This window comes from Dryas octopetala, chromosome 9, assembly GCF_963921425.1.
Source record: "Dryas octopetala chromosome 9, drDryOcto1.1, whole genome shotgun sequence".
Lineage (NCBI taxonomy): Eukaryota > Viridiplantae > Streptophyta > Magnoliopsida > Rosales > Rosaceae > Dryas > Dryas octopetala.
The window spans coordinates 11857471-11873824 of record NC_141374.1 but is presented as its reverse complement, the minus strand read 5'-3'; the positions used below and the strand labels follow the sequence as shown (position 1 = coordinate 11873824).

The 16354-nt window shown below is 35.9% G+C and overlaps 4 protein-coding genes and 1 non-coding gene across 7 annotated transcripts; 3 read left to right on the top strand and 2 right to left on the bottom strand.

Moving 5' to 3' along the window:
* The first annotated feature begins 677 nt into the window (after positions 1-677).
* LOC147274115 (endoglucanase-like) lies at positions 678-3801 on the top strand. Its single transcript, XM_086256208.1, has 8 exons — positions 678-926; positions 1421-1633; positions 1894-2094; positions 2184-2261; positions 2559-2711; positions 2799-2907; positions 3018-3184; positions 3303-3801. Exons 1-8 carry the CDS (start codon positions 678-680, stop codon positions 3666-3668), a joined length of 1536 nt encoding a protein of 511 aa, XP_086112334.1. The 3' UTR covers positions 3669-3801.
* A 985-nt stretch (positions 3802-4786) lies between these two features.
* On the bottom strand, positions 4787-5966 carry LOC147274114 (putative WRKY transcription factor 29). The gene is made up of 2 exons (XM_086228005.1): positions 5614-5966; positions 4787-5204 (listed from the first exon to the last, which is right to left on the bottom strand). The coding sequence occupies exons 1-2, from the start codon at positions 5964-5966 to the stop codon at positions 4817-4819; spliced, it is 741 nt and encodes a 246-aa protein (XP_086084131.1). The 3' UTR covers positions 4787-4816.
* A 2657-nt stretch (positions 5967-8623) lies between these two features.
* LOC147274113 (putative WRKY transcription factor 29) lies at positions 8624-10012 on the bottom strand. Of its 2 annotated transcripts, none has more exons than XM_086227358.1 (2): positions 9612-10012; positions 8624-9401 (listed from the first exon to the last, which is right to left on the bottom strand). In XM_086227358.1, the coding sequence occupies exons 1-2, from the start codon at positions 9968-9970 to the stop codon at positions 8795-8797; spliced, it is 966 nt and encodes a 321-aa protein (XP_086083484.1). In that variant the 5' UTR covers positions 9971-10012; the 3' UTR covers positions 8624-8794. The 2 variants fall into 2 exon arrangements, with proteins under 2 accessions (XP_086083484.1, XP_086083485.1); XM_086227359.1 differs by having other exon boundaries at positions 8624-9398.
* Positions 10013-13882: 3870 nt separating this feature from the next.
* On the top strand, positions 13883-13955 carry TRNAR-CCU (transfer RNA arginine (anticodon CCU)). Its single transcript has one exon. It is a non-coding gene; the product is annotated as a tRNA-Arg (tRNA).
* A 149-nt stretch (positions 13956-14104) lies between these two features.
* Positions 14105-16336, top strand: SPO11-2 (sporulation 11-2). 2 transcript variants are annotated; one of them, XM_086256505.1, is made up of 10 exons: positions 14105-14269; positions 14358-14487; positions 14573-14710; positions 14786-14874; positions 15020-15148; positions 15249-15343; positions 15490-15552; positions 15633-15709; positions 15801-15928; positions 16037-16336. In XM_086256505.1, exons 1-10 carry the CDS (start codon positions 14105-14107, stop codon positions 16169-16171), a joined length of 1149 nt encoding a protein of 382 aa, XP_086112631.1. In that variant the 3' UTR covers positions 16172-16336. The 2 variants fall into 2 exon arrangements, with proteins under 2 accessions (XP_086112631.1, XP_086112629.1); XM_086256503.1 differs by having other exon boundaries at positions 15801-15945; positions 16030-16336.
* Positions 16337-16354: the final 18 nt, after the last annotated feature.

Genomic DNA, 16354 nt, shown 5'->3' with positions numbered 1-16354 from the left:
ACCCTAGTTACCTAGTTGGCTTTGCCACTCAATTACTCAAAGCAGACACGGTTGAAGAGGGAAAAGTGTACACGTAATTGTTTCATATAAGAAAGAAAGAATACACGTATTAACTTCATTATTGAGATTAGAGAGGGTATTATATATATATATATATATATATATATATTAGAGGATGCTATTCACAGTCGCCTTAGGTGACCACTCCTGTCCTCATCCTTTAGTTTCCCTTTCTTTTTTGGTAGCGATTTCACATTGATTTGCAATTTTGCATCCCCTTTAATTTAATGCTTTCATCTTCCTTTTAATTATTGGATTACTATGGGGTGATCCAATAATTTGCGAGGAATTAAGCTTAATCATGGTAATTACATGTAAATGCAAAACAAATATACAATGAGGAACTATTGAAGTTAGCTAATGACGTTGAGGAGTGGGTACCATGTCTCAGTGACATAATTTGCATAATCTAGCTTCATTCCTTTGCGTCACCTTCATGTACTGCGTAAATTAATAATAAATTTTACAACTGCTTTGATAAGGATATATATGGGACCGTTATATATTTGATTATTATATATTCTCATTCAGCACTCAGGCCATGCATTTGTAGTAATGTGGGTTCTATAAATTCCCACGAAGCTCATAATTAAGCAACTAAGTTCAAAGCGATCATTATGGGGCATGGTGGAGTACTTGTATGGGTTTTGATCTTGTGGTGTGTGTTGGTTAACATGACCTATATTGGCGTAGCCATGGAGGACGAAGATGGGACGTTGCCTTCCTCCCAAGCTAACTATGACTATCGGGATGCGCTTGGCAAAGCCGTATTGTTCTTTGAAGGGCAACGCTCGGGAAAGTTGCCTGCCGGACAGCGAGTAAAGTGGAGGGGAGACTCCGCACTCTCTGATGGCCAGTCACAAGGAGTAAGATACTCACATACATACATACATACAATTATCTGTACATATATGATGTTGGTTCCTTATGGGTCTTTTTACGATTTTTTATTTTTATTTTTTATTTTGACCGGGTTTAACATTTTAGGTTATAAGATTATGTATTTTAAATATATATATATATATATGTTGACACATCATTTTAGGGTTCAACATATTTAATAACTTTAGTATTATTCGCACTCTCTAATTGCCAATTCCAAGTAGTAAGATACTGACATATACATATAAAGTTTTTCTCTAGGGCGAACGCATCTACTTTTTTTTTTTTTTTTTTGAGAAGAAGAAAAAGACACTGCTGAGCAACACTCGGCTCAGAAAATTCGTGAAAAAAAAAATGATGGCGTCCGTCCTAGAGAAGGACTATATATATATATATATGCTGACATATATCGCTCAGATTTAATACTTGTTTTAGTTTAAAGTAGTAATTAACATGTGCTATTATGGCCTGAATGCAGGTGAATTTGATAGGAGGATACTATGATGCTGGTGACAACGTGAAATTTGGGTGGCCAATGGCATTCACTGTGAGCCTGTTGAGTTGGGGTGCTATCGAGTACAAGCAGGAGATATCTTCTGCAAACCAGCTTGGCTATCTCCAAAGTGCAATCCGATGGGGCACCGACTTCATATTGAGGGCTCACACTTCACCCACCACACTATATACCCAAGTAATTTCTTAATTTCTTGTATATATTGTGAGAACGAAGAGTGTTGTCCAACATTAGAAAGTAAAAGTCTTGTTGGAGTTTTCTCTATTCTGTATATATTACAAAGAAAGACAAAAATTGTAAACATCGATCATTAGCGTTTGCATTAGGCTTGAATATCAGGCTTTTTTAGGTAATTTCCATTTCATCAGTGCTGCCGACAAAGCACACTGCTTCACCAGTCCAGTTAAATTAAACCTATTGCTTGCTTCCATTTATAGGTGGGAGATGGAAATGGAGATCACCAGTGCTGGGAGCGACCTGAAGATATGGATACACCACGAACCCTCTACAAGATCACTTCTGCTTCTCCAGGCTCTGAGGCAGCAGCTGAGGCTGCTGCTGCCCTCTCTGCAGCTTCAATTGTCTTTAAAGGGGTTGATTCCAACTACTCTGCAACCCTCTTACGCCATTCACAATCGGTAAGGAGCACTTTAAGCTCATATATCTTTTCCTACCAGGCTATAATACATGTTTTATCTTACTGAAATAAGTTTATATATACATACAGCTGTTTGAGTTTGCAGACAAGCATAGAGGGTCTTACAGTGCCTCTTGCCCTTTCTACTGCTCCTACTCTGGCTATCAGGTAAAAAGGAATAAGTGAAACTAGTTATAAATATTCTAATATATGAATAATGCTCTGTTTTCAAATATCTCGTATATTATGTTGTTAAACTGTGAATTTGTATAGACTTAATCAAATATTTATATTGAGTTATAATTTAACAACATAATATGTCAGATAATCCGGCAGAAGAACATTTTTTTATTATAATAAGGATTAGTTGATGTGCTTTGTTTTTACCCCAAAAACAAAAAAAAAAATGTTGTGCTTTGTTATTCACTACGAGCTTATGGGATTTCTGAACTCAATGCAATTAAGGATGAGCTGTTATGGGCTGCGGCTTGGCTATACAAGGCAAGTGGAGATAACAAGTATTTGAGCTATGTGTTGAGTAACCAAGGGTGGAGTCAGGAAGTGTCTGAGTTCAGTTGGGATAACAAATTTGTTGGAGCTCAGACATTACTAGCCAAGGTATCAATATCAATAACATTAATCATGTCCTTAATATATTTTCTTGAAATTGATAAGAAGTTGTAAATTAATCGGGTTTTCTCACAGGAATTCTATGGTGGAAACAAGGATTTGGTCAAGTACAAGAGCAATGCAGAGTCTTTTATATGTGCAGTGATGCCAGGGAGTAGCTCTGTACAGATTAAAACAACCCCAGGTGCACATTTTACATAAGCAATGATCAAACAAATAAATTCTTAATGGTTGATTTTGATTATTACTGTCTGCGAGGAACTCTGTCTGAGTTATCAGTTTTAATGTTTTCAGGTGGACTACTATTTATTAGAGATAGTAGTAATTTGCAGTATGTTACAAGCTCTACCATGGTGCTCTTCATCTACTCCAAGATCTTAACTGCAGCTAAAATTGGTGGTGTCCAATGTGGCTCTGCATATTTCTCTGCCTCCCAAATCAGAGCCTTTGCAAAATCACAGGTAAAAAACAAGCAGAGATCGGAATCTTTTATCTTAACCAAATGTTTGATTGAGATGATCCCATAAATCAACATATAAATAATAAATGTGACAACCCTTTTCATATATTTATATTCAGGTGGACTATATTCTAGGAAACAACCCCTTGAAGATATCATACCTGATGGGTTTTGGGGGCAAATACCCAACACAATTGCACCATAGAGGCTCATCTATCCCTTCAATCAAAAGCTACCCAACCAAGGTGGGCTGCAATAATGTTTACTCCTCTTCTCCCAATCCAAACCCAAACACTCATGAGGGTGCAATTGTTGGGGGTCCAGATGTAAATGACCAGTTCAAGGATCAAAGATCAGACTACTCTCACTCTGAACCCACAACTTATATGAATGCCGCTTTTGTGGGTTCAGTGGCTGCTTTACTTGCTCAAGGGACAGGTGAAAGTTTGCAGTTTATGCCCATTTCAAAAACTGAGAATACCTAGCTAGCTAGTTATGTGTAAGATACCAAAATTGAATGTTGCTGGTATATATAAATAAAATTCCACACTCTCATCAATAAGTGATGAATGAGGATGTAACATTCTTTTGTGTAACATATACAGAAGTCAATATATAATAGTCAAATTGTGGTTAAAGGTGCAAGAGTCTTTTATGTCCCTGAATAAGGGACATATGCATCGAAATATATATATATATATATATGAGAACTTTGTCAAGTGCACCCGTCATTGAGTGTTCGGTAACTTTGTCAAGCGCTTAATGAAATTTTTTTAACATAGGCAAGTGCTCGGCACTACTTTCTCCGCCGAGTTTTGAAAGTAAACTCTCATTTATTCACCTCATTTCCTCTTAAGATATAAAATGAACTTAGTGAAAATGTTATATTAAGCTTTAGCTTTGAAATTTTGTGTGGAGCTAAACCATAATATAAGTCTCGTTTAACTAGCATTGGGCGCTTAGTAGCTGCACCAAACGATGGGATGTTCGCATATATATATATATATATATGCAGTCAATTGTACTATTTAAACTGATCTTTTATCCAATGATTGTAGAATCTAAACAATTTTCAAAAGAAACTATATAATATTGGATTTTAGGAAAAAAAAAAATTAAAGAAAACAATTTCATTCACAAAATGAGGTACAAGTTGCTTCGAAGGTCCAATTTGAATAGTCTTATCAAAATTAATGATCTCTTGTCCTCTTGATATATGTGCAAAGGTTTTCACACTCCTGATGACTGATGTTTTCCAAAGCTTAACAGTAATGTATTGTACATGTATAATTCAGTGAATATCACGTTAGCCTATAGTGTTAATGGGGAAAAATTTTATGTGACGATAGCACAATGTTAACGTTAAATTATAATACGCATATATACATTAATCCTTTATAATATATATTAGGCATAGGGTGGACTGGTGTAGAATCGTATACAGATTAGGGACTGTTTTAGGCCTCTAATCTCTGGGATGGCTAATCCATTTTCCCTCAGCTAAGCCCAGTCCAGAGCCTTTAAGATTGAAAGAATAGCAAATACTAGTTTCTTAACCTCCTGCCCAAAAAAAAAAAAAAAAACACCATTTTACACCTCCTCCGTTATAACGCTAGCGCTTTGCACAAACCCATCATCGATCAGTGGGAGCTATCAAACTTATCGAAGCATTAATGGTTGGAGAAAGAAGTTTGTTAAAATTCAAAGGAGTACATGACATTTCCATTTCAGATGCTGGGACCTTGTTGCTTCTGGCGCTGCCGGCACGAGGGTTTCGACGAGTGGGATGGGCATGACTATGTTCAGCAGTGTATGTTATGATGAACATGTCATGCTTGGAACTGCTCCTCTCAACCTGTTTCCTTGCTGAGCATCCTTTTGAGCTGCTGCACTTGTAATAACTCCTCGGATATGGCGATCCCTTTATGTGTTTTTGCCCATATTTACGCCACGCCCACATATCCGACCACAAGTCTTTTGCCTCAACCTCTTTCACTACCTCTTTGTGCTGACTCTTCTTTCTGAGTATTGAAAAGAAAGCGAAAAATCAAATATGTAGGAGATTCCAAAGAACTTTCAACTACGCTATCAATATGTTTGTAAGATAATCATTGGACTCTAAATTTCAAGCTAGTAAATTGCTCAACAATTTATATCAAGCTAGTTAACACTCTTTTTTAATTACGTGTAACCTCATTCTACACGAGTGCACATGAAGAGGTAGATAGATGTAAACAATACATCACATTATCCTCGTACCATAGGTCTGATATCATATTAGATAACCCAAAAAACTTAAGTTGTCGAGAAACAAATGAACAATATATGTATATCAAACTATAGCTAGCTAACTATATAATTAATATTATATATATTCTTGAGAAAGTTATAGCAAATTAATGAGAGCTAGTTATACAATCAATTATATACCTTCGTTTACATTTAGCTGTTGGCTGTTTGATCTTTTTGATCAACTTGTCTGGTTCTTTGACCTGATCTTTAGGAACAGATGAGGAGCAAGAGAGAAGCGTTGGTGGGATTGATATGGGATCATGTAGAATTGGGTAGAAGGGCTTATAAAGATCCTCCAATTCATCTGAAGCTCTTGTGGCTTCAAATAGATCATAAGGGAAATTATGGAAAACATCATCTTCAAGATATTGATCAACACCCATTAAATGAGAAAAACAAGATGGTTGGGAGTCAATGGTATTAGCAGCTGATACTTCATCAATATTATTGGTGCACCCTCTTACCACAGCTTGCAAATCCCAGTCCTCCATTATCTATGCTTGCACGCAAAATCACAGAGGAGTGGGCTGAGTTTGTATTAATGTTAGGAGATAAGGGATGAAATTAATCTATATATAGCGCAGGGTTTGCTTAGAAATATATTGAGTGAGGTTTACTGAGCTCAATGATGATCACTTTGAATTGTCTTCGTCTTTATCTGGAAATGATCCAATGCCATATATATGTTAGGCCTTCCCATTGAGTTGACTTTATAGAAAGTCAAAGGATATCAAAAGTCTCGCAGCATTTATCACTAACAAAAAAACTCAGCCGGCAGCATGTATATATAATACATATCTACTAGTGCAACGACGTTTGGTAGTCATATATATCTAATAGTACATTAAGGACAATAATTGGGGAATTTATTGGATAAAATCTCCAACCACTCTTTCATTTGTCGGCTGCTACATGGACAAATTGGTGTCTTACGGTTTTGTCAATAATTTTCTTCGCCTAACCAAAAAGAATGGGAGTCTTAATTTACATATATTTATGAAACTGGATTTTCCTTTATTTTAATTTTCTTTTTAAAAAATGATTTCGTTTATTTTAATTAGGTTGCGCAATGAGCAGTAGGTATGGGGCCAAAATGTTCCTCAGAATTAATCGACTTTGCCCTTTCAGTGATCAAAGTTCTATTTAATTTCTTTGAGTAGGTCAAAATTTCTATTTCTGAAAACAAAGAATAGTTTACTACATAATTCATTTGTAATTAATAGATGTTGAGAGACTTAATTTGTGTCACATCCAACTAGCTGTTAATTAGTTGTGGGCATTATATATATATATATATATATATATGGCGTTGTGATCGTGACCAAACTGACAAGCATAAAAATAATAATCAAATGGTTAAACGATGATGTAGCATACGATATAGTAAGTCTAGCACAAGATTGATCATATTTAAAAGTCAAAGGAAGAAAAAGTCAAATATCACTGCTTGCAAGTTGCAATATGTGTATGGTATTGTCCGATCCTCCTAGCTATGCTATAGCAAGATAGCCTTTGAGTTGCAAATTTGCAATACAGATCGAGAAGCACCGCACAAGTGAACAGATGAAGAGTGATGGAAGAATATAATATAGAAATACAAAAGAAGCAACTTGGTTTGGTTATGCTAAATGGAGGGAAGCACAATAACTGGCTTAACTTAATTTGGGTCCACCGTGGCCACCACCATGCATATCATTCTCCCAAAATCTTCTTCGTTTGGCTTTTATTATATATCTCTTTCCTACTAAGCATAGAGATCGAGAGGCAGCATCCAGGGCCAGTTTGAAAATTGAAAGCATTGAAACCACGCGCAATGCTGAGGACAAAACAACCAACCAACTGAATTTCAGAAACCTTTTTTTTCTTTTTCTTTTTTCTCAAGTACCCAGCTAGTTTTAATTTGTTTGTTTTCGATGGCTAATTATTATTAGGTACATTGAAGTGATCATAATGATAACTAAATAAATTGACTGATTTTTTTGTAATAATATATATGGACTTAAGAAATTAATAAACAGTTAGGATTAATTATGAGACAATAATATGATCGATCATTAAATTAAATTATAGACTTTCTTCACTAGATCAACTCCGTTTATAGGCAAAAAAATCCTGAAGATATACAAAAAATTAAGGCAAACAATTCTCGAATACTTGAAGCTATACAAATTAATTAGAATAAATACCTTTTGAGCTAGAGTCCCAACCAATTAATCGGCTATCATATATCCATATCGATTGTTAGCTTCAAAATATAGGTTTTGAATAGAAAGAGCTTCCATTTATTAGGTACATACATTTAGCAGCCTCGTGAGAAATTAATAATTTGTTGCAATTTTCAAATATTGCTTTGTCAACCTCATGTACGTTATAAGTTATCAAATGCTCAATATATCATTTCTCGTCTTCATAGTATATATGAAAGATGATCTTTTATTTGATAGACATCTTATGGAGAAAGGCAGAAAGCTAAGAAAATTTGGGGTTTATTTAATTGCTTGTTAGGTGTGCTTATATTCCTCCTCTTGTAATTGTAATGTGTTATCTTTGGAGTGGTGAGGCTCCGTTTTGGCTGGATCCTCTTTTATGTAATTCCCCTTTTTTGCTACAATAATAATTGCTTTCGTTATAAAAAAAAATATATGTATATATATTTGTGATTCAATTTAATTAACCCGATTTGAGATCAATTTAATTAATGATGATGCTTATCCAATCACAAGTAAAATATAATTATGAGTCATTTTTCGCTTGCAATTAAAGGGTGGGCCGGATACGTGTGGATTAGTGTCCACTGTCCAATCAGCACACATAAAATTCCTCAAAATTAAAATAAAATTAATAAAATCCAAGTTCATGATGTACATCAATAACACCAATTATTAAAAATGAGAGATGATGTCATCCTAATCCTTAAATAATACCACATAATTATTGCGATTACTTACGAATAATTCATCTTTATATATAATATATTTGAAAAACGAATAAAACTTGCCTGCACCCCCTGTTTCACCAGCTGGCATCCCTCTCTCTCTATCTCTCTCCTCTCTCTCTCTCTTTTTCTCTCTCTCTCTCTCTTTTTTTTTCTCTCTTGTGACACCACTAGTCCCCCTAACACGGGGGCAGGCAAGTTCTTCTCTTGAAAAACTGGCAAACTTAATTTGAACTCAACCTAATAATTTCCTGACATACGTACAGTTAACTCTCACATCTTCTGTCTGATGTCTGAAATCTAATCTATCTCTATAAATTTAGAGTTGATTAATCTCATGTTGCTTAATTCTCTTCTCTTGGTATGACTTAGCTTCTTGGTGAATCAACAAGCGCCAGTTACGGTACTTGTAGAATGACCAATATTGAACCAAGGACTTGGAAAGTTGTCCGAAAATTGATCCAAAAACCAACCATCCATGACTGGCAATTCAGAGCTACTTAACTCGCACGCATCCAATTCCTCTAAATTTGGAAAATTAGTGTTATCGCTTAACATCATATCCAACATGACATTTTCATCCTCTTCCAACAATTTTGCCTCCTCTTTGATAATTTCATGACTGCTTTCATCTGCAATGGAAGCCACCAATGGTACTATTGCTGGAGAATTCAAACAAGGCTCGTCTTTGGTTTTAGGTGCTGTTGGGAACTTGCTTCTGGTGCTGCCCGCGAGTGAGTTCCGACGAGTGGGATGAACATGGTTGTGTTCTGCAGTGTAGGTTATGACAAACGTTTCAGGATTGGAACAGCTCCTTTCTACTTGTTTTCTTGCTGAACACCCTTTTGAGCTACTACACCTGTAATAGCTCCTCGGATATGGCGATCCCTTTATCGGTTTTTGCCCGTATTTACGCCACGCCCACACGTCGGAGAACAGCTCTTCTGCTTTAACCTCTTTCACCACCCTTTTGTTCTGACTCTTCCTGCTGCTGAAATTAACATTTCAAAGAAAAAGGAGAAAAAATTAAATATTTAGGAGGAATTAAGTACGTACTACTGCAAAACTTAAATAAAGTACTGCTAATTAAACCGATTAAAAGTACTTATATATTGTGATGCAAGACTTAGAAATATCGATTTGAATTTTAATGTTCTCAATATGAACAATGGAGACTGACAAAGTTAGATAATGAACCAACCTTTTTTTGCACATAGGTGATGATTCTTTCATGTTTTTCAGCTTCTTTGGTGCTACTTCTGTGAATTCTTTGGGAAGAGATATGGAGGAGGTGAGAATGGTTGGTGGGGATGAAATGGGGTACTGAAAAACTGGGTAGAAGGGCTTGTAAAGGTCCTCCAATTCATCTAAAGCTGTTGTTGTGGCTTCAAAGAGCTGAGGATCAAAAGCATGGAAAAGGTAATGATCTTCTTGAATATTGCTTAAAGCAAAGCAAGATGAAGATGGTGCTTGGGAGCACTCCATGGTATTAGTAATTCGGACTGCATCAATGTTGTTGGTGCATCCTCTTACCACAGCTTGCAAATCCCAGCCCTCCATTTTGCATATGCATGCAAAAGTCAGAGAGAGATCAGAGAGAGAGAGAGATCGGCTGACTTGGGATTGTTAAGAATTATGAGATGATATATGGCAAGGCTTGGTTATTTATATTGAGCTAGGAGACTGAGATTGTCTGAAGTATCTGCTTCATTCTCTGAATCCCATATCGTATGCTTTGGCATTGGGTTGACTTTGAACAAAGTCAAATGGCTGTTTCTCTATTGAAGCAGTTTGGCACTCGCTGTTTACATAACCATTGACAACTGTACACGCATGCTCTACCCAATTGGCTATAGTTAATAGTTATTATCGCAAGCTTAATTTCGATAAGGAACCAAGAAATATGTCAAATTGCGCGACTATGATACTTTTCTGTGCCTGTGCGAGTACGTTTCGATTTAGTAGTCATCGTCTAATATAATTCAGGACCAATAATTTGGAGTTTTTGGGATAAAATCTACACGCGCTCAGCACTCTTTCGTATGTCGGCCGCGACGACTCATGACAAATTGGTATGAAAGGAAGTTAATTATAAACTGTCTTGGTCAAATTAATGGCAATATATTTTGGGAAGTTTTCAAACACTTCAAAAACCAAAATTTTCTTTAATTATCTGCAAGTTGCTGCGAAATATGTAGCTCTAAAATCAGAAATGGGCCGGTGAAGTACTTCTTAAGTCATTGTTGGATTTGAAATTTCTAATAATTTATGTTTGGACTCATAATTCTTGAAGAATGTTTCTCTTTGTCAAAATTAAAAACTGATAACAGAGTACATCTAACCAGAATATATACTAATTAACTACCTAATTATCTTTTTTATCTTTTACAATTATATATATTCTCTCTTCTCCTACTCATCACATATTACATTAACATGATCATAATTGTTCGTTTTTTACATCACCCTCTAAAGATCATTTTTACAAAAAATTAAAAAAAATTAAAAAATTATTTAGTCATCTAACTGTGATTAACTAAATAAACTATAAATCGAACTTTTACCAAAACTATTTATTTATTTAATAATAATTAGATAACTAAAAGATTTTCAATTCTGTTGATTTTAAATTATGATCTAGAAAATAAATGGCTCTAGTCATATATGCATGCTACAATGCTAATGAACATAAAAAAAGAGAAGATATATATATACAGAAGGAGAAATTAAGTAACTAGCATTCTTGATCTAACAACTAGACAACGCAATTAATATGTTTATCTTAAAACCTATAAATATGGACAATTAATTAAGTTAATTTTGCATGAATGTGTGGACAAAATTACAGTCATGCCATATAAATATCTTGTATATTGTTAGATTGTTTGCAAAAAGAATATTATACTTATATTCCCCTTAAGAAAATATCGATTTAGCAACTTACTTTCGTTATGTACAAGCAACTTTCGTTAAGAAATGTTGAGAAACTTTGTGTCACATTCAGCTCTTATGGGGACATATGGATGTGACCATTGTCTCCAATGGAGAAGATTATCTTGGTTAATTGGTCCCCTTCCTCCCCCACGCACCAAGATATATCCATTAGTTATATGCCCGGCCATAACCAAACCATCACTTCCCGGCCAGTAATATTATCGTTCTTCATGCTAGATATATAAATTAATATAATATCTTTTTTACATCTAAAAGTAATATATATATCACACGTACGTATCCAAAATTTCCTCAAAATCTTATATTGAAAGTGGTCTTATGACGAGTGAACAAACCCAGCACACGTTTTGCAAACGCAAGAGATTCCAAAAAAAAGGTCATCAAAAGAATAATTCAGTCAATATTGCTTGCAACTTGCATAGCAACTGATAGGCGTGGGCGTATGGGCAAGGGAGTAGTACTTGCGATATTACTGATGGAGATCTCTAAAAAGTGGCAAGAGAGTGATGGCCGAAAAAATTAATTAATAAAGAAGCCTACACGGCTACATGGCTAGTGTGACGTGAAATAGAGGGAATTAAGCTAGCTAGCTAGCTCTTGGCCAAAAAAAAAAAAAAGTAGCTAGCTAGCTTAATCAATCAAGAATATTATTGGCTAATTGGTCCACCATGCATCATCACCGCCATGATATCATTGTTACGAAATCTTCTTATTTTTTTGGCTTTTATTATCCTTTTATTCCATTCATACCAAGCTAGCTAGTAGATATATAGGATATACATATATTTTGGAAAAGTTGCAACTTAATTTGCATGGTTTTGGGGACTCTAGCTAGCTACCACGCGGAATTGTAAGGACCAAGGACTAATAACCAGATTAATTTGAGAAACCCAATTTTGAAGTAGTCTTTGTATCATATATATTTAATTACGTACTTGTACAATATAATAGCTACAACATATTGATATTCAAGAAAAAATAGTTGTGCGCTACTATGACTTCAAGATTCAAGTGGGATCTTTCTTATTTGGCTAGGGTTCCAATTTAATTATAAATTTGTATAGCTTAAATGAATTATTAATTCTAGTTTAGTACTGATGTGTACATGCAAAAACGATATCCTAGTTAATTGATGACACTACCAAGTTGGGGACATCACATACCTGATTTCAATACCACTTGATCGAGATAGAGCTCAAAGGAAACTAATAAACTCCTTTTTTATGCTGTCAATTGATTTGTGGCCGTCCGCACAATTTTTGTTTCACTTTCTTATAATATTACACTATGGAAATTAAAAATATAAAACCTTGTATGCACATAATGCAAGGGTAAATGGGTTACATTCTTCTCTGGCATTTAATTTTGCGATAATTGTTTTTATAGCTGTTATTTGAACACTCCTTATTTTCTCACTATACACCTTCTTTATATAATTTGTGAAATGAAAAATAACACTCAATGACAAAGAACTATTAAGGACAACAAATTTTTTTTCTTTCTAAATGGTAAAAAAGCTGGAACCACCATCACAACCCTTGCCCACCACCTCCTGACACCTCGCCACCACCCTTGTTGTCGGCAGTCGGACTTCACACTGTCAACTCATCTTCTCCACTTCTCTCTCTTCTCGCACGTCTCTGGCGACCTCCCTTTATGCCAGAGAGAGAGAGAGAGAGACGGGGGAGAGGGAAAGAGAGAGACAGGGGGAGCTGAGGAGATGTGTCAGCAACGAGTCCGGCCAGGTCCACCGACGAGTCCGGTGGCTAGCTGCAAAGGGGGTGGGTTGGGTCCTTGAGTTTTCTTTTTGATGTTTTTTATAGTAAATTACATTTAAATCAATAAAGCTTTTCAATATTACATAATACTCAATGTAAATTTTCTTTTTCTCATAAAGGTCAATGAGTTTTGAACTTAATTATATCTTATTTTAGTCACAAATCTCAATCCACTTGATGATGTCATATACTTTAGTGCATTGAAAAATACCAATTTGCCCATCTCTTTTTTTCATTACTCCTGGGCATAAAATTATGACGTTGCCCTTAATTTAGTTTAGAGTTTAAAAATGGCATGCAGAGTATATAAATGAGGTTTAAGGTTTAGAATTAATGTTTTAGATCTTATGGCTTAAGGTTTAGCTGCGTAACAGTAAAAAACAAACCTAATACAAATTTAAATTTGAATAATAATGTATGTTTATTAATGTATTGTAATTTTTTTTTTCATTTTGGTCAATTGTGACTAAAATGAAATTATGAAAAAGTGCATTGATTAAAATGTAATTGTGAAAAGTTTTATTGATTTATTTGTAATTAGCTATTTTTTTATCATGTAGGTGTTTAATGAGAAATTATAGAAGATATATAAAAATTAAAAATAGTGACTAGTGAGTATGAACTATGGAGTGTGTGTGAGAAGGAAAATGGTGTAAAGCAGCTATCTTGTTTTTTTCATTTTCATATTTACTATATTACTCCGAATTTGGGAACTCCTTACAACAACTCAGTCAGTATAGCGCCTGTAGCTCAGTGGATAGAGCGTCTGTTTCCTAAGCAGAAAGTCGTAGGTTCGACCCCTACCTGGCGCGCAATCTGAATTTTAATTTTTTTTTCACAAAAATCATTAAATCACTGATTCACGGTACCTGGGGACGACGTCGTTTTAGTTTTGTATGTGGCGCGTTTTTAAATTGAAAATCTGTCTGTGAAAGAGTCGCTAAACTCCCAAGTGCCGAAAATGGAGGATGCCTTCAAATCCTCGTTGAATTTCTTCTCCAATCAAAATCTCTGCTACGCCGACATCCTCACTCCTCCCGAGGTCATAGCCAGAATCCAAGTGGCCGTCCTCAACTTCCTCAGAATCTTGACCTCTCCAGCTCCCGCAATCTCCGACCTCCCTCTCGTAACAAACTCAATTCATTCATGTCTGCAACTTTCTCATTTATTTTCTTAGCAGCCAAGCAGAACATAACTCAACTGCAAACCAACAGGTCGCTAGAAAATCGAGCAATAGCCGACTGAGCCAAGGCCTTCTGACTCAAACTTCGTGGATTTTCCTAACGCACTCGTTCTGCACCAGGTCTCTCATGCGACCTAATGCCGCCAAAGCCTTCATTAGAGGTTAATTAATCATACATTTTTATCAATTTGAACGGCTTGTGTCTCTGATTTGCTTAATTCATTAAATTTTGTAACACTGTAACAGTGTGGAAGGTGATGGCGATGTGCTCTCAGATTTTGGCGCAAGAAAAGAAAGTGACACAGAGGGAGCTCTTCTACAAGTTGGTCTGCGATTCACCGGATTATTTCTCGTCTCAATCGCAGGTCAATCGGACAATCCAAGGTCAATTTCTTCAGTAGCAACTTGAATTTATTCAATCTCTTAGGACTTTTTGAAATTTTCATTTTCTTGTTTCAGATGTAGTGGCATTGCTTCGCTGCAGCCGTTACAGCCTTGGAATCATGGCGTCTAGCCGAGGACTTGTGGCTGGCCGGTTGCTATTGCAGGTAATCCATCACTGTAATTCCTGACAAGAATTTCATTTGCATTTTCATCTGTACATGTTTACATGTTTGTGGAGAAATTGGGTACTTAATTAGTAGATTATGAATAATGTAATGCATAGAGAGGCTTTAATTAGTCCTGTAATAGGAGCCAAACCAAGCAGTTGTGGATTGTGCTGCCTGTGGATTTTCTGGCCATGCAATCTCCGGGGACTTGAATTCGATTGACAAGTTGATAATGCAGACAGATTCGCGGTACATCATTGTGGTGGAGAAGGTATTTGTTTGTTGAGCTTATCAATGTCTATCACTAAGATTATGATGAACCCCTCAGTTTCTTGGTTTGCAACAATGTTGATTTGCTTGGATATGATTAGCATGCAATATTCCAGCGGTTGGTAGAGGATCGTGTGTTCAACCAAATTCCTAGCATTATTATCACTGCCAAAGGGTACCCAGATATTGCCACAAGGTAAAATTCTCAAGAGGTTACTTGGAGCTGAGTTGAACTGCCTGATGCTTTTTTTATAATCCCACAACAGATTCCTCAATCAATTATATAGGATTTGATACCCTTTAGACTCAATTATGTATTGCCTCAGCCATTGTTGAATGCAGGCTTCTTCTTCACCGGATGAGCCGCGCATTTCCCGACTTGCCAATCTTAGCACTAGTTGACTGGTATGGCTGACCTTGAAACCTTGTCACTGGAATAGTTACATTGCTAGTTCTTGGCTCTTGACTCTATGCAAATTTTGAAGGAACCCAGCTGGGTTGGCTATTTTATGCACCTTCAAGTTTGGAAGTATAGGGATGGGCCTGGAGGCTTACAGATATGGTAAGCTTCTTTTTATGAGATTCCGGGTTACAATTTGCTCCTGTGCGGATTGAAACTTAAAAATTTCGACTGTTTAATTGTGTGTTTTTAGCTTGCAATGTGAAGTGGTTGGGACTGCGAGGGGATGACCTGGAGCTCATACCTGAACAAGCCTTAGTTCCATTGAAACCAAAGGACCTCCAAATTGCTAAGAGCTTGATGTCCTCGGATATCTTGCAGGTTAAAACTATACAGCCTACACCTCGGATTTTTTTAGTTTTAATCTTTTTGAAAGAATCTTTGTAGTAGGCATACGAAATTCAAACCTTTAACTGAGTTGTGTTGCAGGAGAATTACAGAGAAGAGCTTACATTAATGGTTGACAGTGGTCAGAGGGCAGAGATTGAAGCACTATATTTTCATGGATATGATTACTTGGGGAAGTTCATAGCAAAAAGAATTGTACAAGCCAATTACATCTAATAATGGCTCCTATTTCAAGTCAAATTGTCACATACCAGAAACTAGATGTGTGTGCTTCACATACCACTATACCAGAGAGAGAGAGATGATTATCTTTTGAGAAATACAATTTTAGCCAAAATCATAGCATTTTCAATCTTATTCTAACCATTACAATAATCAGAAAGCACCTCTCGAAAGACT